Below are 23,706 nucleotides of genomic sequence, written 5' to 3'. Positions count from 1 at the left end.
TTCCCTCAAAGATAAATGTGTTTCCCTAAACTGTCCGTAGCATGAAAATCTAATTTAAGGTTTACTAAAGTTTCTGAAGGCTCAGCAGTCTTCCTTAAAAGCCTTCCGAAATCTCAGCAAGGTGGGAGTGTGCTTCATCCTGTAGTATGAAAAAGTAAGCGGAGAAAAATGTGAAGCGGGGCAGGAATCAAAGGCGGGCGGTGCTAAGGCGATGCGTACCCTTTAATTATGTCCTGCTTCTCCCAGCTCGCACTCTCTAATTAATTCATTTGCTGGGTGCCGCTTGCCGTGTGAGCAGCGCCGAGCGAGCACGCGGGGTCAGGTGTGCTGGCAGCGTGTTCCCGCAGCAAAGGGTCGCTGCGACGGGGGCTGAGCATCCCTCCTGGGTTGCTGAACCTCCCACCGGAGCTGGGACCTGGGCTGGGCTTTCACCTCCTCAGGTGAGGCTTTAATTGAGGGATTTTAATAGTCTAACCCTGGGTAGGTGCATGGGCTGGCACGCGGCCCTGTCTGTGATGCTGTGAAACCGATTGCCGTGCCGGGGGATAAAATAAGGTCACGTTTTCCCTGTAGTTAATTCCGAGTGAATTCTGCCTGTGGAGGCTGCCTGTTGAATTTTTTTAGAAAATGTTGAGACAGACTCCAACAAGGTGATTAGCCCTGACTCTGGGGAAATGAGCAGCAGGATGAAACCAGCCATCCCAACCCCCCCAAAATCCAGTTCAACATACAAAAGCACAGAAAAAATGTTCCCAAACGAGCGGTTCCTGCAGCCACCGGCGGGATACCCTGTGTTCACATTTGGGGACGAAAATAGCTGTTTTGTGAGCAGAAAAGGGTCGGCTGCTGCTGTTGGCCCTTGGTGCTTTGCTCTGGGGGGAAGGTTTTGCAAACCCAGCCCCAGACACCCACTGGCCCGGGATCCCTGGCGAAGGGCCCGATTCACACCCGGGCGCTCACAGTGCGTAGGGCTGGGAGTTCGCTGGTTGCTCGAGCGCCAGACCAGAACCACCTGCCAGATCTCCCTGTGGCATCATCCTTGCCAGGAGCAAACCAGGGATAAAATTGTACAGGCAGGAGGCGAAGCTTTGGCTTCCGGACAGGAACTCTTTCTTTTTTTCCTGCAGAGGTGACACATCTGCTGGCAATGACATTGAGTGGTGAATTTTGCATCAGCAAATAACCCACTAATAATCACACCTTGCTAGGCTCTGGATGTGATGGAAGTGGAGCCAAATCCAGTTTTAATACAGAAATTCCTCTGCTGAAGGTGACGAGATCCAGCTGGGAGGTTGCTTTCCAGCGCAAGGGAGCGATGTGCTGGGCGAGGGGCAGGAGCGGGAGGTCTGTCGGCCACGGTGAGCTGTGGGGGGGGTGAGTTTATAAACACTGGATTGGGATAGACAAGAGAAACACTTTGTAAGGGGAGAAGTGGTGGTTTTTAAAAAATCTTTCTCTAGTATATTTTTCTTCCAAAATCTTCCCATGGGCCGAGGTTGTGAATCGTCCTCAGTCGTTGTCTGAAATGCCAAGTGCACCTTGTGCTTTCTGGAGTGAATTTTTTTTAATCAGAGTGGAGCTGTGGGTGCCCTGGAAGCAACCCCAGGGGCTTTGATGGGTGCCCAAACGCCCCACAGCGACTGCCTGGGGGTGGTTGTGGGAGGAGGATTCATGTGCTGCCTTCCCAGCTCTGGCCGGGACCCTAACGGAGCATCTTGCTTTCCCAACCACATCTGATGCTTTAGAGACCCCCTCGCTGTGCAAAACCTCCCCTCTCTGGCTGGTTTTTCAAATGGTCAAGGTGAAAAAAGCCCCCCAAGTATTCCCCACCCACATGGTCTCAATGCTGCTCGTTGTTGAGGGCCCCCAGGCCCTTTGCATCCCCCCAGCTGGGGTCTGGGAGTGTGGCGGGGGGACAGGCAGACCCACAGCAGGTGTACCCGGTATTGTGTGTATTTACTACTTATATTTAGAGAGATGACGTGCTCGTTCCTCTGCCATGAGCTGTGGCCAGCTCCGGGGCTCCTCTCCACACCCCCAGGCCCTGGAGCACTTTGCCCCTGCGTTACACTCTGCCCTCGGTGGGGCAGGGGTTGTGTTGTGAGGTTGCCATGTAAATTGGAGGCAGGATGTGCAGTGCACGAGGTGTATAAATAATTCCTTTTCTTCTCACCTGAGCTGGGGGCCTGTATGCGTACTTGAGCAAAAAAAAAAAAACCACTTTGGGATAAACAGTTTCAACCCATTTTTCAGGAGAAATGCTTTTTAATGTATTCCTATAAAAATAACGCTTCCGAAGCTTTAACATGGAAATCAGGCTTCATTTGGAGTTTTTTTCATCTGCATAAGGAAGCTTAATGATAAACTGAAACCTATTTTTATCTTTATTGTGTGGGACCGGACCATTTTACTCCGAAGATAAGAGAAAGTACCTTTCCTGCGGTCTATAACCAGGAAAGCGTAGCAAGGGCTCAGTGATGCTGCTGTTGCCCGATTATTGCCCTTGGAGAGAGCAGGAGTAAATGCCACATTAGTGAAGTCTGTGCTCTTTGCTCATTCTTTTTATTTCGGTAGCATTGGTTGTGTTCTGCATTTCTGATCTGTGAAAACTTGGCTTTTCCAGAGCTTGGGTTATTCTGCCAGGACTGAAGAGTTTCAGTTACGCAGCACACGTGCGCAGAATCACAGAGTCGTTTGGGCTGGAACAGACCTTTCAGATCATCAAGTCCAACTGTTAACCCAGCACTGCCAAGTCCAGCATCTTTAAAAATAACTTTATTTGTACTCAGAGAAACCTGATGTATATATAAAAAAAATCAGATTGACTTATTTCGAGGGAAATAGAGCAAGATTCTCCTCATGGAGCCAAGTCCACTTGTTCTGTTCCTGACCAGGGGCTGACCAAAGCTCTTTGCTTTCTGACTCCTGCTCAAGGTCCATCTGCCACACTCACTGTGAGCAATGAGCTAACCAATATATTTTTAATGAAGGTGTGAGAGCATTTATGTATCTATTGCACCAGGCCCTTTGCAAGTGCAAGCAGGCAGGGAGCATTTAATTTTTCCCCCCCCTTAGCAGCCACAGAACTTGACCCCTCCCCAGCAGACTGGTCTCTCCTCTGTCTTGCCCAAATCACACTGAATTTTCCAGCTCAGGGCCTGAGCCCCTCTGCTCTCCTTCTGGAGGGATCGTATAAGGCAGAATTTTAAATTCTGGAGTGTTTTGTGTGAGCCACGTGAGCTTTGACCCATTCATTAAATGAGTAACCTGTAGTTTTATATGCACCTGGCGTGTGGGTCTTGAGAAGCGTGGGGAAAAGTTGGGCTGTAGGTACGAGTGATGTTGTGACAAGCTGGCAGAAGCAGAGTTAATGTCGTGGGCTCCTCTCTTGTCTCGGCATCGCTTTCCGTGGGGTGTTCTGTAAGGTCAGATACGTAGGGCAGGAATGGTGTCTGCCAGGGTGGGTACGTGCTGTCTGCTCGGGGTCCCCTATGGGACCTGGTGCTTCCCCAGCTCGCTGCTGCCTCTTGCTTCCAGGGGCTTAGGAAATATGTATTCCTAATATATAGATACACACACACAAAATATATATATGAAATGTTCCTATAGCTCAGGAATATCCAGTTAAATCCACATGCTGTTTCCACCATAGGAAATTTTTTCCTTTAAGCAGTGGTCATAAAGAAATAATGCTCCAAGTTTTTCCCAGTAATAGAACAGAGTCTACAACTGAGCCTAAACTGCAGCTGCTTCTTAGGCCAGCGAGTGAAAGCGCTGCTCATCAGCTGCGCTGGTGTCAGACATTGGCTTTATGGAAAAGCAACTTTGGGTTTTAAATACTTCATGTAAATAGAAATACTTTTTTTTTTTTATTCCCCCTGATTTTGACTTGTATGATGCTAAATAGTGAAGCACAAATTTAGGAAGAGTTTCATTCCTCAAATGACATGTTTCAGCCAGCATCATCAATTTTTTCCAATTTGTCAAATTGAAGCTTTGGAGAATGAACTCAGTTTTGCGGAGAGATTTGGATTTCTATAAAACTGTGTATTTTGGCAGCACGGGATCTTACTGGCACTTCCTTGAGCAGGTTCATGTGCCAGTCCTGGGTCTGCATGCCTGGCCCTGCTGCCCCCCCTCCCAGAGAAGGGGCTCTTCTGCCTGTCCCTGTCCTACCCATTAACCCCACTTTAAACCCATTTAATCCCAAGGAGACTGAATTTTGGGAAAGCAAATTTTTTGTCAGCAAAAACCTCTCATAGTAACAGATAATTTTATTCCTTCTAGGGACATGGGTCACTTTTGGGGGTCAGATCTCAGACGAGGTAAGTGATGCTTGATGTAAGTATGATGCATGAATTAAAAACCAGTATGAGATATTTTTAAATGAAACCATGGCTACCGAAACCAGAGGAGCCTGTTTCTGTACGAGGAAATGGCAGAGTTACTATGCAAAGCAATACAAAGCTTCTGCTACAAAAAAACCTTAATGAATCTGACATTTCCAGAGATCAACTTTCATAAAAAACCCCATCTATCCCTTAAAGCGATCGGCTTTTCTGGGCTGTCTGGAGCAATATTTCCTCCTTACCAGTGGTAGTGGCACCACTCCTGGACCAGAAATTGGAAACTATTTTTGTGACATGTATGTAATCGGCAACAGTCGATTCAGGCAGGGGCTCAGCTTACAAGGAGCTGCCTGATGATTTATTTTTTTACATAATAAGATGAAACAAATGAAAATGAGCCTGGGTTTCCTACGCACTCTTGCCTGTACCAGATGGTTCTTAATCTCAGTTAATAATCCTTCCGAGTGCTGGGCAGCACGTGGGCTTCCCTCCGCCGCAGGTACGCTGCAGATGCTAGTCATCAGGAGGAGAGCAGCCTCCCGGCCGCCTTCCCTCTGGTACTGACAAAAACCCCAAAAATAACTTTGGCAGAAGGAAAACAGCCCAGGAGTCTGAACTCAAAGGTTTTTTGCTTTTTAATTCCCTCGATCTTTGGTGGTATTTCTTGTGCTGATGGCGGGTCGCTGAGTCCGTTCCCGTTTCTCGCCGTCGCAGGCTGAAGCGAGATGACTTGTTTCAATTATAATTTTCCTCCCTGGCTCTCCTGCACTCCGTGTTTTGAATGAGTCAATGCAAAGTGTTCATGCATTGAAAGAAAGGCCTGAAACATGGCCCTGTCCTAAGACGTTAGCCGTGCATGGGTGCCCTGGCCAGGCACCCACCCCTCTGGGTGCAGAATCCCCCTCAGGGAGCAGGGGGGCTCCCGGGACTCTGCTGGGGGTCACATAAATGACCCTCAGCAGTTTAAATACCCCATGAAGTTGTCTGGAGAACTGCAGGACAGCCTGTCAGGTAGCCAAAAAAGAATTAAACTTTTGCCATGGACATATCCTTTCTGTATTAAACTCCACAGATTTGCAGAGTATCTTCTATAACCCTATCAAATTCTTGGCCACTTTCTTATTAGAAAGTTCCTGTGGGAGGAGATTAATTCTTCCCAGGATGAGTCAAGGGAAAGTTGATGTTAATCTGTGGTCTGGTGCTATTAGGACCAGCCCATGACCCCCCAGGTGCCCAGGAAGGGTCTCACCCCCTGGGCAGGGGATGCTATGACCCCTCCCAGCCCCGCTGAAGTGCCTTTGCTGCACCTTCAGGGGTTTGTCCCCACGTGGGACGAGCACTGGCTGCTCAGGATGAGGTCTGCCACCCCTCACCTCTCTGTCTCTCCTTCCCCGAGGTGGCCGAGCAGCTGATGACCATCGCCTACGAGAGCGGCGTCAACCTCTTCGACACGGCCGAGGTGTACGCGGCCGGCAAGTGAGTGCCCAGCGTCCTGCTCCGCTTCCCTGGGACCCCTCTGCCTGGCTCTGCCCCTCCTGTGTCACGGTCACTCGTGATGGATGGGCTCTGGCTCTGGGGGTGCTTGGGAAGCCCCCTTCTCCCCTAGAGGGGACAGAAAAACCTTTATATTTGGAGCACTCTTAAAACAAACAAACACCCCCAAAACAACACAAAAAAAAAAAAAAAATCAAAACCTTGTTGTACCCAGCTGAAGATTGAAATGTATAGCTCTGCTGTTAGCACAGGGAGAAAAATGTCTTGAATAAATGAAGTCAGTGAGCGTTTTAATGGTGATGAATGGCCTGTGCCATGACAGCTCCCAGGCACCGGTCCCGGCACGGGGAGCCGCTCTGGCTGCAGGAGAGCTGATGCTCTTACTGTCACTGCGGAACTGGGGGAGAAAAAATATCCAGCCGTGATATATTTGACTTTGGCTGATTTATATGGCTTTGTATTCAGTATGGAAGCTGGACTGGGACATCACGTCCCTGGTGTGGGGACAGAGCAGCTCTGCCTTTCCGGAGCAGGTTCAAGCAGATGTAAGGCACTGGGGTGGGGGTCAGTCCCCACGGGACAAGGCGCTTTGTACCGATGGAGGGGACTGTCCCCTGTGACAGGGCTGTCTGCCCGCCCCGTCCCAGCCGGTGCCGGGTCACTGTCACCCGGGGAGGGGAGGGGAGAGCTGCAGAGCCAAGAGGGTGCTGGAGGCTGGGCTTTGGGGAGCTGTGACGTTGTACCTGGCGCTGAGCATCCTCCTGTCTCCCCTCACGTGGGGCTCTCTCTTGCGCAGGGCTGAGGTGATCCTGGGGAACATCCTGAAGAAGAAGGGCTGGAGGTACTGTACCACCGGACAACACTCCCTGCCACCCACAAATCACTGGGACCCCTGAGCAGATGAGAATCCTGATTTTTTTAAAAAATAACGCGTGTTAGGTGATGCTGGCCTGGGTGGGGAAGGCTGTTTCCAGGCAGTCAGGCACAGAGCAGACAGATCTTTCAGGCACCGAATAAAAATGTTCCCCTGTTTTTTTGGGGGGTGCATGGCAGCTTCATGAGGCTGTGGTGCTGCCTTGACTGTTGCATGAGACAGTTGTCCCTGTGCAGGGCACGGTCAGCACAACTCCTGAGCTCATCCATCATCGCTGCCACGCGCGGGGTGTCGAGGCTGGCGGTTTCTGTGCCGGTGTTCTTCTCCGTGTACGTAAAACTGTGTTAAGAATGCAAAGCTGTGATGGGCCTTCATCTTGGGTAGCCTGGTAGGAGATGATTCCTAATTTAAATGATGCATATTAGCATATGTTGTGTAGCTTTAAGAGCATTTACATAATCTTTAAAGACCTCCCATGTGTGTCATATTCAGCCTTCAACTGAAGGATGGGTTCTAGCAGTGTTGTCTCCAAAATCGGTGTCCCCTGTGTTAGGGGGATGATTATCCAGTAAGAAATATTCTGGATACTGTAGAAGAAAACAAGTTGAGTCCAGCAAAAGCTGGAGAAATTGCGTGTTGTACAGTTACGCAGCAAGGTAGTTTGCGGATGATAAATCTTTGATTCAATATCCCGTGGGAATTTATAAATGCAGTGAATGTGTCCCTCCTGGAGTTTTAATAACTCTGGGGATACTGCATGAAAATGAGCCGCACTGGATTTGGGTACTGGAAAGGAATAGCACTGTGGTTCTTGGTTAAGGGCTCCGGAGGTTTCTTACTCCATAACTAAAACTGTATCTTTTTTTTTTTTTCTTCTTTTGATCGTTTCACTTGAATTAGCTTTGTTTTCTGAACACCAGCCTATGGTCACCCTCTGCCTGCAGCTGATCCGAGCTTGGGGGGAGATGTGGCTGCTTGTAAAAACGATTATAGTGATGGACAAATACTTGCTGGAGTCCAGGGCTGTGAAACCAGGCAGTGCTGCCGCTGCGGGAGCCGGAGTCCTGCTGCTTGTCCACGGGCAGCACCCTGCTTGGTTACCTCTGTTTTTTTTTTAACAACAGTAATTTTTCTGTTCTGTTTGCAGGAGGTCCAGTCTGGTCATAACAACAAAACTGTACTGGGGTGGAAAGTAAGTCTCACAGTTACTCGTGAGGGTGTTTGTTGCTGCGTGCTTTCCCTTTCACAGCCGTACAACCAGGTGGAGATTAATGGCACCTTGAAGGGAGGGTGTGTGTGTGTGTTGCTGTTGTTTTCTTTTTCCTCGTTTTGCCAAGTCTTTGAAGGAGTCAGAGCTTGGCAGAGGCGGCAGCCCCCCGCAGAGGCTGGGTGCTGTGCTGGGTGTGCTCCCACCCTGAGCATCGCTGCAGCTCTGGGGGTGGGACCCGCAGGGCAGCGGCTGGCTCGCTCCCACAGGGCCCCGCTGCCCTGGCAGCATCCTCACCCCTGCGTGGGAACGCTGGGAGGGAGCCTCATGGCCAGGCAATATCTGTAGCAGGGCTGTGACCATGTTAAACTGTTAAAGCCAGTGGTATTACTCACCCCAGGTGCTGTTGTCTTTGAGACTTCGAGTCCAGATGAGATTCACAGTCTCTGTCACAGACTCCCAGAATCATCTGGGTTGGAAAAGCCCTTGCAGCTCCTCCAGCCCAACCATGACCCTCCCCCTGACCGTTCCCAACTCCCCCAGATCCCTCAGCGCTGGCTCAGCCCGACTCTTCAACCCCCCCAGGGATCCCGGGGACTCCCCCCTGCCCTGGGCAGCCCATTCCAACGCCCAACAGCCCCTTCTGCACAGAAATCCTTCCTCAGAGCCAGCCTGACCCTGCCCTGGTGCAATGGAGCTTCAGTTTGGGGGTGTTTAAGCCAGAATACAAACAACTCTCCCCAGTTGTTAGCACCTCAGATCTCTAACACCCGTGTCCCTGCTTTCCCTTTGCAGAGCTGAAACGGAAAGAGGGCTCTCGAGAAAACACATCATTGAAGGTACGTGTTGCACGGGGCAGGGGTCTGGCCGTGCCCAAATGCCCTGGCATGGGCACGGTGGGATGCAACCAGCCAGACCCCTGGGGCGATTGCTCCCTCATGAGCCAGGTCTGCTTGACCCCCAACCAAAGGATTTTTCTGTTTTCTCTCAAAAAGCCTGCGCAGAGGCGTTGCACGCACAAAGCCTTCCCCCCCACACCTCTGTGCCGCCATAACCTTTGGGGTTTTTGCTGTGATAAGCAGGCGTGCTGTCCGGGGCCGGCCGCGTGTGCAGGTTTCTCACGTCTCTGCAGCGATCGGGGTTTGCCACGCCGGTGTTTCATCCCTCGCTGTCCCCAGCAGCTTTGCACCGTTACCCCTCAATCCCGACTGCCATGAGATAGGGAGGTTTGGGGGGGCAGGAGCTGCTCTGCTGCCACCCCAGCTCTTTCCCGGAGGCCGTGGCCGCATGGGCTCCCTCGGAGCAGGGAGGGGTGAGGACACGGGTCACGATGTCAGCTGGCAGAAACAGCCCCTGGAGGGGTGCCAGGTCCCACCCCCCGGCCGGGGAGGGATGTGGGTTGCTCCTGGTGCTGTTTCCTCTCAGGTGCTCAATTTTGTCGTACATTCCCTTTGCCTGGCTCCTTACATCCAGTCCTGCATCCCACTGAGTGATGCCGTGCTCGGCCTTGCCCATCCCCAGGGATTTATTCACCCAGGTCTCTGCTGGATCCAACACGAGCTCCTCATTTTCCTTCTGATTTGCTTTTTTTTGTTCTTTCGGATACGTTATTGTTGGGGAGGGAGTGAGAGCACATTTTTCTACATGGATAAACGTGTTTCACCCGATCTGGCTCTTTCCAGAGGGCTGTTGGGTGTCGGGTCAGGCACCCTGGTCATAATTATATGCATATGTATATCTCTGTGCACCATGGGCGTAATTATAACTTGCACAGGATTTTACATGCAGGACACAAATTAAGCAATGCCCGTAAAAAGACACATTTCTGCCATATTAAGGAGGACCAGGACCTTGTCCCAGTGAGAGCTGCCAGCCTGGGCTGGCTCTGGACAGGGGCTGGGGCACACCCCAAGACACCCCCCAGGAGGACCATGGGGCTGACACCCCCCGGCCTGTGCAGATCCAGCAGAACAGGGGCCTGGGTCTGTTTTTTTTTTTTTACATAAATCCTGAGTAAAAATAGCATGGCTTTGGAGAAAAGCTGCGTAAAGCCATGGAAGGGAGGTAGTGGGGTGTCCCTCGGGGCCCGGGAAGCCTTTGGGCAGAGCATCAGGCTGGGTGCCTGTGCTTCAGCCCTCTGCAGAGGGGTTCACACCACCCGCCTCTTGTTGCTGTTTGACCCACTGCTGCCTGCTGCCATGGAGGGATGTGCAAAACGTGTTCTTGGGGTTACTGGGGAATGGTGTGGTCTCTGCAAGGGCTTTGGGGGAGCCGGGGCAGGGGCTGTGCTCCCTGTGAGCGATGCCAGCCCGGCTGAGCCCCCAGGGGACCAGCCCCCTCCACAAACCAACGAGCCACCGTGGCTACAGCCACGGAGAGTGGTTCTCGTCATTGCACTGCGTGTGCTTCGGTAATTAGCCTCCTTTTTTTCATCTATGAGATAAGCCCTAATTGTTTACTGTGGTGGCTGGTTAAGCTGTTTGCTGCCAAGACAAATTAGAAAAGAAAAATTCAGGCTCGTCTACATACTCGTGTGCCGTGGTGTCGGTGGTTTGATGGCACGGGGGGGGACCAGCCTGTCACGGTTTGCAGCACAGGGTAGGGGGAGGTTTGCACTGGTCTTTGCTTATCAGAAGGTCACATCCACCTGCAGAAAATCAGTTTTTTTTTTCCCCAAATGGCAGCTTTAACTTGCATTTGGCCATTTGCATGTTTCACCACCAGAATCTGCAATGGCCCATTTGTCACAAATTTCAACCACCGGCATTTGTTTTGTATACGTTAAAATGTAGATTATATGGGAAATGTTGTTATTATATTTATATTATCCACCCCTCAGCCGGGATGTCACTGCCACCCTCATCACACCCGGGTTAATACAGCCACGACACCCCAGCACAGTTGTTTTTGCCTCAGAGTAACCAGCTTCTACATCTGGGATTGTCCTGGAAAGTTTTCATTATTTAGAATTTGTAGATTTCTGCTACATTAGGATATGACTTCCATATGAAGGCGATGCTGGAGAAAGCTTTTTTAGCAACGTTTTATTGAACTGTCATTCGACTACCCCCCCATGAGAAGCTGTCCTGGCTGCTGGTGGCACTAGACCCGCGGTGCGTGGGGAGCCGCAGCCATGTCGCAGGCTGTCCAAACCCACCCCTTTTCCATTTCTTCTGCAGCTACTTCATGAAGTGATAGAAAAATACTGGCAGCAGTTGAAATAACTTCACAGAACACATAGCGAATAATGTTGAGGTCAATGTTAGCTATTTTCTATAAATATATTTGGCAAAAATGGCCATTTTTTCCTCTCAAAACTCAGCGAACATTTTCAGACTGCTCTATTTTGGCTCATTCTTCATGAACATTCATAAAAACATTTTGTTCCTGGGAAGATTCATAGAAAATAAGTGTTAGAAATCCTCTTCTCTCTCTCATGCACACACACACATATATATATTTGTAGGCTTTTGATGCCCTCTCCCCCCAGATCCTCAGAGAAGCTCTTGAAGCCTGGGCAGTCCTGGACTTATGTCTAGTCTTGCTCTAAATAACTCCCTGCCCTGTGCAGAGGTTGGCACAGGGAGGGCACAGCCTGCTTGCCCTGCTGGGAGGGCAAAGCCCTCCATGCTTTACCTGCTCATCATAACATACCAAACCGAGTGCCACCACCCTCACGTTTCTGGGACAGGGCTTCCTTAGGTGGGACAGGACCGAGGAGACGTGTCCCGGGCTTGCATGGGAAGGCTCTGGTATATAATTTAAATTCACTCTGAACAGAAGTGGAGTGCTGAATTTGGTCTCTGGCAGCTGCCTCTTGACAGGCTGGTCATGGGCGTGCTTGGTAGCCGGTGTCTGTTCCAATCCAAATCTCAGTGTAATTAAATAAAACAAATTCTCATAGAATCGGGGGACTCTGCACGTGGCCAGACCAGTGTTTTCTTCTTACTGTGGCTGTGTAGATACAGGACATTATGCAGGATCCTTCTCATATGCTATATGGTTGTGTGTATGTACACAAAATATATACGTGCATATAAATACAACAGGCTCTATTCTAGTCCTAACGCAGCGCTGGTTTTGTACCTGTCGGCTCTCCCGCCTCGCTCTGACCGTGCAGGTTTTGTCTCTGCTTTGCTGTTCCCAGGGCTCAAGGCTTCTCTCCAGAGGCTGCAGCTGGAGTACGTGGACGTCGTCTTCGCCAACCGGCCAGACAACAATACCCCCATGGAAGGTGAGTGGAAGCTTGAATTAAAGGTTTTAACGTGGCTGATCCTGGCTTACGGGCTTAGGCTGATGATGGCAGGAAATGAAAAACAATTTTTTAATTAAATATTCAGGTGGGGCAGCTTAAATATGAAATACCTAACTCGTGAAGTCCTGGAGCCCTATGTATTTACAGTTCAGTGAAATGAATTTGTATCTCTTGGAAGGAAATTGAAGTTTCCTTTATGTCCCAGCAGTGGCTTTAACATTGTTTGGTTTTTTATTTCCTTTTCCTGATTCCTTTAGAGAAAGTTGTGTTTGCATTTAATGCAGGTCTTCTTTGGGTCAAATAAACCTGTCTATCCCTACCCCTGGTGTAGTCAGCTCTAGAGAGGGGGGGGTGTCCCATCTTGTCCCCATCCTTGTCCCCATCCCCTGGGCTGCCCAGAGAGCGTGTCCTGCTCCCAGCACTAAAACCAGGGGGGTGATCCAATGCATGGTCAGTACCAAGGACCAGCCATTAAGCTTTTGGGTTCTCTGCCCCAAGTGTATGAGCAGCATGAGATGAGTCTCTGGTGGGCTCAGCCGAGGGGTCGTGCGAGGATGCCGACCCCCCAGGGGCACGGTGGGGTCCCCCTGGGCACCCAGAGCAGCGATGCTCTGCCCAATGCTGGGCTCAGCCTCGGTGCTGCAGTTGCCCACTCCTTGGTCCTGGCAGGGAATGGTCCTCAATAAATTCCCACTCTTAAATTCAGGGAATGAATTTCAGAACTTGCAAGATCTGCCACTATCTCTGCACTCTAATTACGTTTATATTTGCTGGTAACCACGTTTGTGCGTTTGGTACGTGGCTGCATAACCCAGTTATCCAGGAGCCTCCCATCAGTATGTTTTGGGGTTAGTGCCCTATTTCATGGGCGCCAGTTCCCATTCCTTCTCTTTTCCCATCGGAGTTAACACAACCATTCACACTGTGGCAGAAGATTAGCTTCACAGCTAAATAAAAAATAGCAAGAAGAAAGACTCGCAGGCTGCAGAAGCTGTCATAGATGAGTACATGTATATCAAACAAACCTGGAGCTTGACAGGCCCCTTCGTAGCTCCCGGCTTGACTTTCAGGGCTCGTGACGCCTATTTCCTTAACGAGAGTGGGGCTGAGAGCTGGGCCAAGCCTTGGATGGACGGTGGTGCTGCTGCCCCGGCCAGCCAGTGCCAACAGCTACGGGCTCAGGGAACTGGCCTGGGATTTTAGGACCAGTGCGGATTTTGCAGTAGCTGATGAGGTCAAGGAAGATGAGATGTATCTCGGAGGGAGAAATGACCTCTCTGCTCAGTCAGTTGTCATCTAATGAGGCAGTGCTGAATATATTTCCCACAGCGGATCTCGGGCGTTTGCAGCTTTTAAGATGCTGCAGATACTGTTTGATAGCAGCACCGGGGCTTGGCAGTAAGGTACCACCCGTGGTGCTTGGTGAGATTTTTTTGAGCAGGGTGAAAAAAGGGACGATTTTTATTATGAATGGTGCGGTGTTGATTCTTTCTATGTACTTCATGCTTTTTTTATGGTTCACCTACTAAGCCACTTCTATCCCAGAGCATCTGCTGAACCATCTGTCAGTTCTGCACTATCTGGCATGCACGATAAGCGCTGAGCTACCTCCACAAGACACACAATCCCCGCTCCATCTCCTTACGGGCCCGTGCTCTTCCCATGAGCAAACAGTCGCTTCTGCTACTCCTGCCAAGGTGCGAGGGTCCTGCTCGAGCGAATGGTGTGGTTGGGTGTAGTAAGGTGCAGCCAAATGGAGGATAAACTTGGGACATTCGTTTTGTTTTCTTCGCTCGCTGTGTGCAGGCAGGTGTGGGGTTTCTCTGCTGTCACTCGAGGTCTCCTGTGATGCCTCTGTCTGGGTGTCAGCAGGTGGTGGATCAGCCGTTAGAAATACTCATCTGGTCCAGCCCAGCCAGAGCAGAAACGTGTCCCACTCCCCCCGGCCCAGGCTCCTTGGGAAGCGTGGGTAACAGAGAGCTGATAAGCGAGGATGAGCATTTAATGCAGACTTCTGTATTGCAGGTGACTCTGGTCCCCACAGTAGCAGGCAAAGCTTGCTTAATCTGAAATCAGAAATGTATTTACCTTTCTTAAAAGTCTCAGACCAAATAAAAAAAAAGCTTTTCATCACAAAAGCAATGCAAAATTGGCTTCAAGAAACACCTGGAGATGAGTATCCTGTGTGAAGCTTTTTGCATCGCCCTGTGGCCAGGTCCCTGGCCAGGACAGATGTGTCCCTCCTCGCCCCAGGGCTGGTCTCAGCTCTGCTGTCACGGGGTCCCCCCGCACGGGGACCTCGGGAGATGGGTGGTGGGAAGGATCCGTGCTTCTCTCCTGAATTTCTGTGCGTTTCATGCCTCCTTACTCAGGCTGGAGATCTGATCCCCCAGCTGTGCTAGCAGAAGGGTTTTTTCATCCCGAGTGGCTTTTCCAGCAGGGGAGCAGGGCAGCCCTGGTGGGTCCCCCCGTTGTCATGGTGTTGGGGGACCGGGCACCCACTCTATGGCCAGTCCCCAGCCCTGGCAAGCAGGGAGAGAAGGTGACATAGTTCCCAACAGGGAACTTTAAGCTACTTCAGAATTATTATTAGGCTGCTGGAGGCTGTTTTCTGGGTTTTGAAGCATTAAAAAAAAAAAAGATCTCCCCGTCTTAAGTGATGCCATTTGTGCCATCCAGCTGGCAGCCCGAGGGATGCAGGCATGTGCTCTTCACAAACCATCCCATCGCCATGCCCATGGGAGCAGTCGCTGGTAAACAAGAAGATATATATATATATTCAGAGTTGACTTCGGTTTTTCTTGAAAGGAGTAGAGGTGGAAGAAATGAAAACAACCATGGACTGAAATGTGTAAGAGGCGTATGATGAAATGCTTATCAAAATTCCTAAACGGTAGTGTGGCAAAAATAGAAAACTAAACCCAGTGAGAAGCTGGCGCTGGCGAGGGGGGAGGGAGGGAGGGGTTGCTGTGCAGCTGCCCGTCGCACACAGCACGCCTGCGGGTAGCAGGGTAGCTGCTTGATAACAGGGCATTTTGTTTTGCTTGAGGGGGAAAAAATTATGCTTAGAAATAAAAGTGTGACTTTGGCCAAAATAAAGAAGGAAAAAAAAAAGAATACAATTGAACTCTACTCTTCATTGGGGTAAAAACTCCTCAAGCCAACGTTTCCCTCGAGAGGAAATCTCCCTTTCCAGTGGGAGGGCAGAAGCCTGGTACAAGAGGCACCGTGTCTCTTGTGCAGCCCTCCGAGGTTATAAATGGAGCCTTCATCATCTTTAGCTGCTTGTCGCTGCCTGCAGAAGAAATCTCACAATAACGTCAAGATTGGCAGTGTAATCTCCCCTCTGCCAAGCTCCTTTTTTTTTTTTTTCTTTCCATAAATAGGACGAGACTCCTCGTGGTATAAAAGGCACCTCATCTCGCTCTTGAGGCAGCGATGCCCGGAGTCACTGTCCGAGTCGCAGTGGGCACTGCGAGGGGTGGAGCAGGCAGGCCGGGCTCTGCAGCCCCGCGCCCCCCCCGAACCCCTTCACCCCCATCTGCTGGGCCAGAAGCTCCCGGGGTCGGCGCAGAACAGCGGTTCCTCGCCGCTGTCTCGAGGGAAGAGCGCACCGAGGTGTGGCAGTGCCCGGCGACCCCGGGGTGCCTTGGGCGGCTCTGGGAGGGGTGACTGACTACTGTTCTCTTTTGCCACTCTGAGTTTAGCCCATTTTTGTCCATTTAAATGATTAGCGTTAATTAACCGTTAGTGGCCAGTGTAGTGCCAGTGCCCTGGCAGTCGCTGCTCGGCTCCAAAGGGCAGGGAGTGCCAGAGCTCAGTAAGAAGCAGGAGTTTATGACTGCAGCCAGGGCAGTTAGTTATGCTCTTGTGGTCGCTGTGTCCCTGGGGCTGCAGACCCTGCCGGTCCCCCGACTGTCCTGCCCTGGGGACTCTGCTCAATCCTGGGGCCCCCGCTCCATCCCTGGCTCCTCCGCAGCAATGATGCCACAGGTGCTGCCTGGGCGCCCTGGGATGCCACCATGTACCCTGCAGGCTGCTCCCAGGGAGAAATAGGGCTTAAAAACAGCAAACAGGTACTATTTTCTTTATAGCATTAGTGAGACATCCTGCCAGCTCTGTGACCTCCTGGGCAACCATCAGGGATAGACAATTTTTTCTCCTTTTCTTTCAAACTGAAGTTTATGCTGTGGTTTTGGGGTGTTTTTGGTTTGTTTTTTTTTTTTTTTTTTTTCCCTCCCAGAAGAAGGCAGGGCTGCTCAGCAGAGGTTTGATGGATGGAAATTAAAGATTGTGTCCTGACACGTGTAGCTGCACAGGCTTTCTTCTTCCCAAAGAATAACAAGGACCGTGGGACGGCTGCACTGAAGAGCTGTGCTGGGCTTTGCTGAGGTGTTGCCTGCTCCTTGTGCAGGCGATGGGGCCCTCGGCGGAGCGGGTTCAGTCACCCAGTTTTGTAACTTTATCCCCAGCATCCTCATATTCCTAATAAAAAGAAACAGGGCCAGATATACGCTTTTAGTAAACAAATTGAAAAAAAACCCCCTTAATTTATCTTCTAGTTTATTTTTCGACTGTGCTGCCCTCTTGTGTCAAAATTGGAAAGAAATATTACCGTAAGGCGGTGGTAGGCAATAGCCAGTTGGTAAAAGCAGTTTTTGAACAACTGAAGGATAAATGTCTTTACGTTTGCACTGATAATGCTTTTTCATGCGTGCTTGAGCAAGAGAGCACAGCAGAGGTGGTGTTTAATGCAATGCTGCTCAGACTTGGCACACTCAGCATTTGTAAGTGGCTTTTGGAGGATTTGGTGCTGAAAAATTGGCCTCTGTGCACTTCTCATACTTCTTTTTTTTTTTTTTTTTTTTTTCCCCCTCTCCTTTAGAAATTGTCCGAGCGATGACACATGTAATAAATCAAGGCATGGCGATGTACTGGGGAACGTCGCGCTGGAGCGCCATGGAGATCATGGTAAAGTCAATTTTTAGGGAAATGTTGACACTTGGTAATTCTCCATCCCGGCTGCGGGTGAAAGCCGTGCTGCGAGCTGAGCCACCAGTGTCTGGGCTGGGCATCTGTGCATTTTACTCCTTTTCCCCTGAAATAATTTAAAAACCCATTCCAGAATGAGCCCGATGTTAATTAGAAGATGGGCTGATCTGGTGGTTTGGGTGTTTGGCTCATTTACCTGGGTTTTGTTTCATTTTGGTTTTATTTGGCTGACTTTTGGCAAAGCACTGAAGCCACTTGGGGCTGGGGGAGGCAGAAGGCTGGCACGTGGCCTTGTGAAGGGACAGTGAAACTTGAGTTTGTCACCTCCTGGGCACTCAAGGAGCGCTGGCTGGTAGGTTCTGTCCGGCAAGATGCTTTTACTTAATGAAGTATTTTATCTGCTGATTTCTTTTCTCCAGGAAGCCTACTCAGTAGCCAGGCAGTTTAACATGATACCGCCTGTGTGTGAGCAAGCTGAATACCATCTCTTCCAAAGAGAGAAAGTGGAGGTTCAGCTGCCAGAATTATATCACAAAATCGGTGAGTCTGAGGCTGCTGTGCCTTTTGGCTATTTCATTTGCAGGAAGAAATACAGAGCAGGCTGACCTGGGGCTCGAGATGGAAACAGCATGCTCCTTCCCTGGATCGGAAGGGGACAGACAAGTCTCTAATGACCTAAAAGAAAGCCCATTTTACTTTGATAGAAATAAATGTTAATTGCCACGGCTGCTTCTTACTCTGAGACTCACGTGGCCCGTGCAGGTGCCACCTCTCCCCCGCATCAGAGGATGCTGATGTCTCCTTGTGCATCTCCTGGGGCCGTGTCCGGAGCAGCAGGGCTGGGGACCAGGCTGAGAGGGGCCGGGTGGGAGCTGGTGCCCCGCCAAGCTGGGCCAAGGCAGGGAGGATGCGGTGGGGTAAGGCAGGGTGGATGCTGGAGGTACCTGGTCAGGAGTTCAGACGCTTTGCTGCAGCGGGAGCAAGAAGGTTTTAGTTGAGCCAGTTGGTCTTAGGGGCATCAGCAGCATTTTCCTGGAAAACCCCGACTGAATGGCACTGCCAGCAGCAATAGAAACAAGCAGCAACGCTTTCCTTTTTTTTTTTTTAAGCTAAAAACCCTATTTTTGATACAACTCTGATTTCTCCCAGTCCCCTAAAATCTCCTTCTCTGTTTTCTCTGCAGGGGTCGGAGCAATGACGTGGTCTCCTCTAGCCTGTGGGATCATCTCAGGGAAATATGGCAATGGGGTCCCTGAAAGCTCAAGGGCTGCACTAAAGGTATTATTTTGTTGCCTGTTTTAAGAGAAGTAGATGTGCTGCTTTTGTGAGGGCAGGAAAATAACAAAAGGGAAACAGATCCCTCATGAGAAGGCTGGCCTGTGTGCTGCTGTATTGATAGATCAGCTCGGTTTCTCTGGCAACCAGACTCCAAAGTGCAGGAGAATCTGGGTTATAAAGACGCTCAGGTTGCCCACCGCAGCGGGGTGGGGGCTGCGGGCTGGCTCTGGGGGCTGCAGAAGGGGGCTGCCACCACCCTTATGTTGGTCAGACCCCGTCAATGAGAGGGCACAAGCCCAGGGTTTCTTGATGCTCCCGGCTGACGTTTAGCAACGCAGCTACTGTGACTTCAAACCCTCTTAACCACGTGGAGCGGGGAAAATAGACTCAAACGTTATTTTTCTGCCCACCCTTCCCTGGGACCAGCTTAGCGGGCAGTGAGTGAGTGGGGGTGAGTCGTGCAGCCCCTCAACATCCCCCCAGGGAGCCCCCGGGCAGGGCAGGCCCCCAGCACCCCAGGAAACTCTTTAACATGTTTTAGCATTACGGTGTCACCACAGCTCTTGGTTTCTTCCACGATTATCCTGATTTTATTCTGAGTGGGGGTCATGAGGTCTCCTTTCATATCATGCCTGTGGCAGGTGTATTATTTAATGGTTTGAAAAATGGCAGAGCACTAAAATATCACAGATTTGGGAAAAACTCCAACTGAAATGGTATTTGAGCCTCTGTATCAGCTGATGGGCACAAGCCAACGCTGCCTGACGAGTGCCAGCAGACTGACGTACGTTCCTGTGTTGGTTTTTGCTCAGCTTGGTGCTTTTTAAAGGAAAGACGCAGTCTACACTGACTTGCTTACAAAGGGCAGCGCTTTCAAATGTGGTGTTTCATCGCATTTCTGTTTTTTCTGCCAAAATAAAACATATTAGTAATATTTGGTAAATGCTAGCTAAGCAGGTAGCATTGCAGAGAGGGATACAAATTCAATTGATGAGAGTGAAGCAGAATCAAGTTTCAAATCTGGAGCTGGGCAAACTGAAATCTCAGCTTCATTTAATTAATTTTCTAACCTTGGATGGTAAATCTTGAACAAGATTAGATGTTCTCTCAATTTTTTATTTTTTTTTGGGAGGGGGGGGTCGGGCTGTGTCAAAATCTTCTTACATTGACTAATATTTCACTTTTTTCCACTCTGTGATGGGATCCCATGGTCCAAAAATGAAATTGAGGAGGTTCCAGGTTCTGGACTGAGCTCATCAGTTGTATAAAGCCAGAGGGATACAGGCACAGGCTCCCACAGGAGCTGTCCTGGTCAGGTAGTAAAGTGTTGTGCTATTCAGAGTCTGCTACCTCCTGGGTTGGAAATGGCTATTTAAGAGCTGTTTATAATCACCTTAAACTTTCCATTTTGGAAGATTAAACCTAACAGCCGATTGAAATGTGATTTATCTCCAGTGCTACCAGTGGCTGAAAGAGAAAATCGTGAGCGAGGAGGGCAGAAAGCAGCAGGGGAAGCTGAAGGACCTGTCGCCCATCGCCGAGCGCCTGGGCTGCACGCTGCCGCAGCTGGCCGTAGGTAGGTGACGGGGACCAGTGCCCCTGCGCATCCCCCTCCCTGCTGCCACACACACAGGACCCAGGCGGCCACGGGCAGCGCTCTGAGGTGCCGAGAGAAAGTTTGTGCCTTAGGGGTTGTTGGGAGATGGGTGCGGGTGAATCTTGCACCAACCCCTAAAGCTCCGGGTACTCCTGTGATCTGCTGAAGTGTCGGTGGCGATTCGGTGAATGTAACACAGAAAAGATGGGTCAACTTTCAAATAGGACAAAGGATGGCTTTGCCTTTGTGGTATCTGTTTATTATTTAAAACATTTAAATGATTATTCCCTACTAGGAGTTACGGAACAAAAAGCCAGAAACAGGGAAAGGCTGACGATGGGCAGTGCAACACCTCGTTAGGAGGCGGCTGATGCATTTCAAGGAACACAGTAAAATCAAAACATGCTGTAGGATAATAAATCTAATGAGGAGGCAGTGAAGGAGCTGGGAGTGTTCAGTGTGAGGAGGAGGAGGCTGAGGGGAGCCCTCATCCCTCTCTGCAGCTCCTGACAGGACATTGCAGAGAGGCTGGGGCTGGGCTCTGCTCCCAGGGGTTCAGGGACAGGACAAGAGGGAACGGCTGGAAACTGCCCCAGGGGAGGCTCAGGCTGGGCAGGAGGAGAAAATGTTTCCCAGCAAGAGTGGTCCGAGAGTGGAACAGGCTGCCCAGGGAGGGGGCAGTCCCCATCCCTGGGGGGGTTTCAGGGTTGTTGGGATGAGCTGTGGGGGATGTGGGGTAGGGGAGAACTTTGTAGAGTCGGGCTGAGGGTTGGACTCGATAATCCCGAGGGGCTTTTCCCACCTGAATGATTCTGTGATATTAAAATGCCATGTATTCTTTTGAGGTTGACCCCAGCCTGTCAGCCTGACACAAATGTAACTGTGTTTTGGGGCAGTAAAATTAAAAATGACTTAAAATAAGATTGTTTCCAGCATCATCCTCAGGCTTCAGTTGACAAAAGGGGTGGTGCATCGTGGGCTGTCCTCGGGCGTCCACCCCTGACCGGCCAGTTTCTCTGAACAGACTCTCCCCAGGTGGAAGCCATCAGTTGTTCAGTGAGCTGTGCTGACAGACACAAGAGAATACTCTTAAAAAGCAAGGCGGGTTGTTTGTTTGTTTGAAATAATTATCTTTGTGCTGCTGAGAGCCAAGGCTGAAAAATACCACACGTATCTGTTGGGAAAAGGATCCCTGGTTTAAACAGCCAAGAGGTGAACTCTTGTCATTCGTGATAGGGAAAAACCAAACCCCAAAATTAAGACAACTGCTGGGCCAGGGACCAGGGTCAGGTGGGATGGTGGAAGATCTGCTGTGTGGTTTACCTGATCCGTGCATCATCTTCCTGGTAGTGCCAGAGGAGTAAAGTGAAGGTTCAGACAAACGTTAGGAGCTGGAGTAATGCCGTGTCACGAAATCCATGTTCCTGACCATCTTGTGACTTTATTCCCAGCGTGGTGCCTGAGAAACGAGGGGGTGAGCTCCGTCCTCCTAGGATCTTCCAACCCCGAGCAGCTGATAGAGAACCTCGGAGCCATCCAGGCAAGTGCAGGTGGTGGTGGCACCTCAGCAGAGGTGGGGGTCAGCTACGGCTCAGCTCCCTGCGGGGGTTACACCAGCACACCTTGAGACTAGCACTCTCCTTCTCTGAATACAGTTTTAATCCTTTGTGATTTGTTTCAAGCATCTTCCAGTTCTAGTTAGGCACATTAATTAGGCAAAGCTACCGTGTATCACCAGGACTTGCCACCGTGTGAGGTAGTTACAGCCACATCCAGTAACGAGAGGGTGGCACCAGGTTTAACGGATCTGAAAAAGCAAGTGACCTGATTCCAGGACATGCTGTGATAAATTCTTCCGCAGGGCACATAGCACTTGCACTCACCTTAATTATTCTCTGTTGCTTTTCACAAGAAGAGCTTCCTCTGATGTTCTTGCCACCAGCTCTTTCCACCGCAGCTGAGCAATATTGTGTGTATAAAGTTTAGGAGCACCCCTGTGATTCTCTCATAGGATAAAGACACTACGGCAATTTTTCCTTTAAGGGAGAAGGGTATTAGATGAATGTTTAAATGTCACACAGAAACCCAGAGGAAACACCATTTGATGAAGTCTAGATTTCAATTTGTAAAAACCTTTAACAGAAGCTTGATTAAACGTTGTTTTTTCTTCTACCCCTAGGTCCTTCCAAAGATGACATCTCATATTGTAAACGAAATAGATAACATTCTGGGAAACAAGCCCTACAGCAAGAAGGACTACAGATCATAATGCAATGCATGAATTCCCTGGACTGCATGGTTTAAAAAGTGCTCTGTACAGAAGTACAGCCCTGAATTAATATCCGGTCATGAGAATCATTCAGCAGCTTGCTGCTTGGTGTCTACTGTCACTGGATCCTTCGAGATGTGTGCTGTTGCTACTAATCTGCAGTGAAATTTAAAAGCACAGTTGATCTCTCTTCTAACCGAGAATAATCTTGTATTTTCTTACCTTCGACTGAATTCATTAATTTTTACTTTACTCTTAGCACCTCATGCTTGTGCTGTGAAAAACAATTGTAAAGCAAAAAATAATTTATAACCTTCAGGTACTTGGTAATTAAAGAAGGATGTACAGATCTATTTTTTCAATGCAGAAAAGCCAGATACAACTTAAGGTTTTAATAAAACCACATCTGGGAAATCTCAACTATAAAGTTTCTTCAGGTTAACAGATAGAAGGGGCAAGCTCAGATTTTCTGTTTTCTTTTTTTATGCTGAATTATATGCTTTAGATTTCGTTTGTAGATGAATAAAGGATGTAAGACAGAGAATTAGTTAGAAATTAGCTCAACTCCTAACTATATAATTATTTCAGCTGTGGAGTGCTCCTAGGAAGTATTTCTCAGTACAAGGCTGAAGAGCACAGTTAGAAAACGCGAACACGCATGTCAGGTTAATGAAAACAATGGCTGTTTGCAAAATTCTAATTCTACGTAAACCTTAAACCAAGAAATCCACGATAAAATATTGGGGTTTGCATCTATAGAAACCTGCCTCTACTTCTGCCTGCTTGTAGACAGAGCTATTGCAAATTTCAATATTCATGAGCTTTTAAGGATATAGATACTTATAAATATATATAATATATAGCTGCTGAAAAATATCAGAAAAAAATCAGGTATGTACTTTGGTGGAAGGCTACGTTTGCTTTAACTTGTTCTGGAATCGGGCATAAGTAAACGCATAGTATTTTTCAGACATGTTTTAAACAGGTAGTTTTCTGTGAGTATTTCATCCCTCTACAGGAGTTGATTGTAAGCATTTGTCTCTTAATTTGCCCATCTTAAGAACCACATCAAGTTTTACCAGTTTGCTTTGTAAAACGCACCTCTGGTTTCGGTATTTCTGACTCCTCTCGAATGGCGTGTTTTGGGCACATACTTCCTGGGGGGTACAGCTACGTACAGTGTTTGTAGGACCCTCGTATCCTAGTTCCCTGAGCTCCAGGGTATCTGCAGAGTGTGTGCAGTGTCCCCATGAACGGATACTAACCCTGGAGTTGTCTTCTCCTGTATTTAACCCAACGAGCTATGGTATGTGTAAATGAACTTAGCTGCTGTATATCCAGAAACGCAGTCTGACTTTGACTTCTGCTTGGACACAATAAAAGCATTTTGT

General features: G+C 49.4%; 1 protein-coding gene across 5 annotated transcripts in view; it reads left to right on the top strand.

Annotated features, from left to right (window-relative positions):
- Positions 1 to 23,706, top strand: part of KCNAB1 (potassium voltage-gated channel subfamily A regulatory beta subunit 1) — a 72,014-nt gene extending 48,308 nt beyond the window's left edge. For 3 of the 5 annotated variants that reach the window (XM_074911956.1, XM_074911957.1, XM_074911959.1), the window contains exons 3-14: positions 4,288 to 4,325; positions 5,746 to 5,825; positions 6,640 to 6,684; positions 7,865 to 7,909; positions 8,720 to 8,763; positions 12,072 to 12,158; positions 17,065 to 17,150; positions 17,591 to 17,711; positions 18,355 to 18,449; positions 19,905 to 20,025; positions 21,498 to 21,586; positions 22,226 to 23,706. In XM_074911956.1, the coding sequence (XP_074768057.1) occupies positions 4,288 to 4,325; positions 5,746 to 5,825; positions 6,640 to 6,684; positions 7,865 to 7,909; positions 8,720 to 8,763; positions 12,072 to 12,158; positions 17,065 to 17,150; positions 17,591 to 17,711; positions 18,355 to 18,449; positions 19,905 to 20,025; positions 21,498 to 21,586; positions 22,226 to 22,315 (941 nt within the window). In that variant the 3' untranslated portion in view covers positions 22,316 to 23,706. The remainder of the gene's footprint in view (positions 1 to 4,287; positions 4,326 to 5,745; positions 5,826 to 6,639; positions 6,685 to 7,864; positions 7,910 to 8,719; positions 8,764 to 12,071; positions 12,159 to 17,064; positions 17,151 to 17,590; positions 17,712 to 18,354; positions 18,450 to 19,904; positions 20,026 to 21,497; positions 21,587 to 22,225) is intronic. The other 2 variants (XM_074911960.1, XM_074911961.1) reach the window with 1 other exon arrangement.

The sequence above is a fragment of the Athene noctua genome, chromosome 8 (genome assembly GCF_965140245.1).
Source record: "Athene noctua chromosome 8, bAthNoc1.hap1.1, whole genome shotgun sequence".
In the NCBI taxonomy this organism is placed as follows: domain Eukaryota; kingdom Metazoa; phylum Chordata; class Aves; order Strigiformes; family Strigidae; genus Athene; species Athene noctua.
This window is presented reverse-complemented; position numbering and strand designations above follow the sequence as displayed.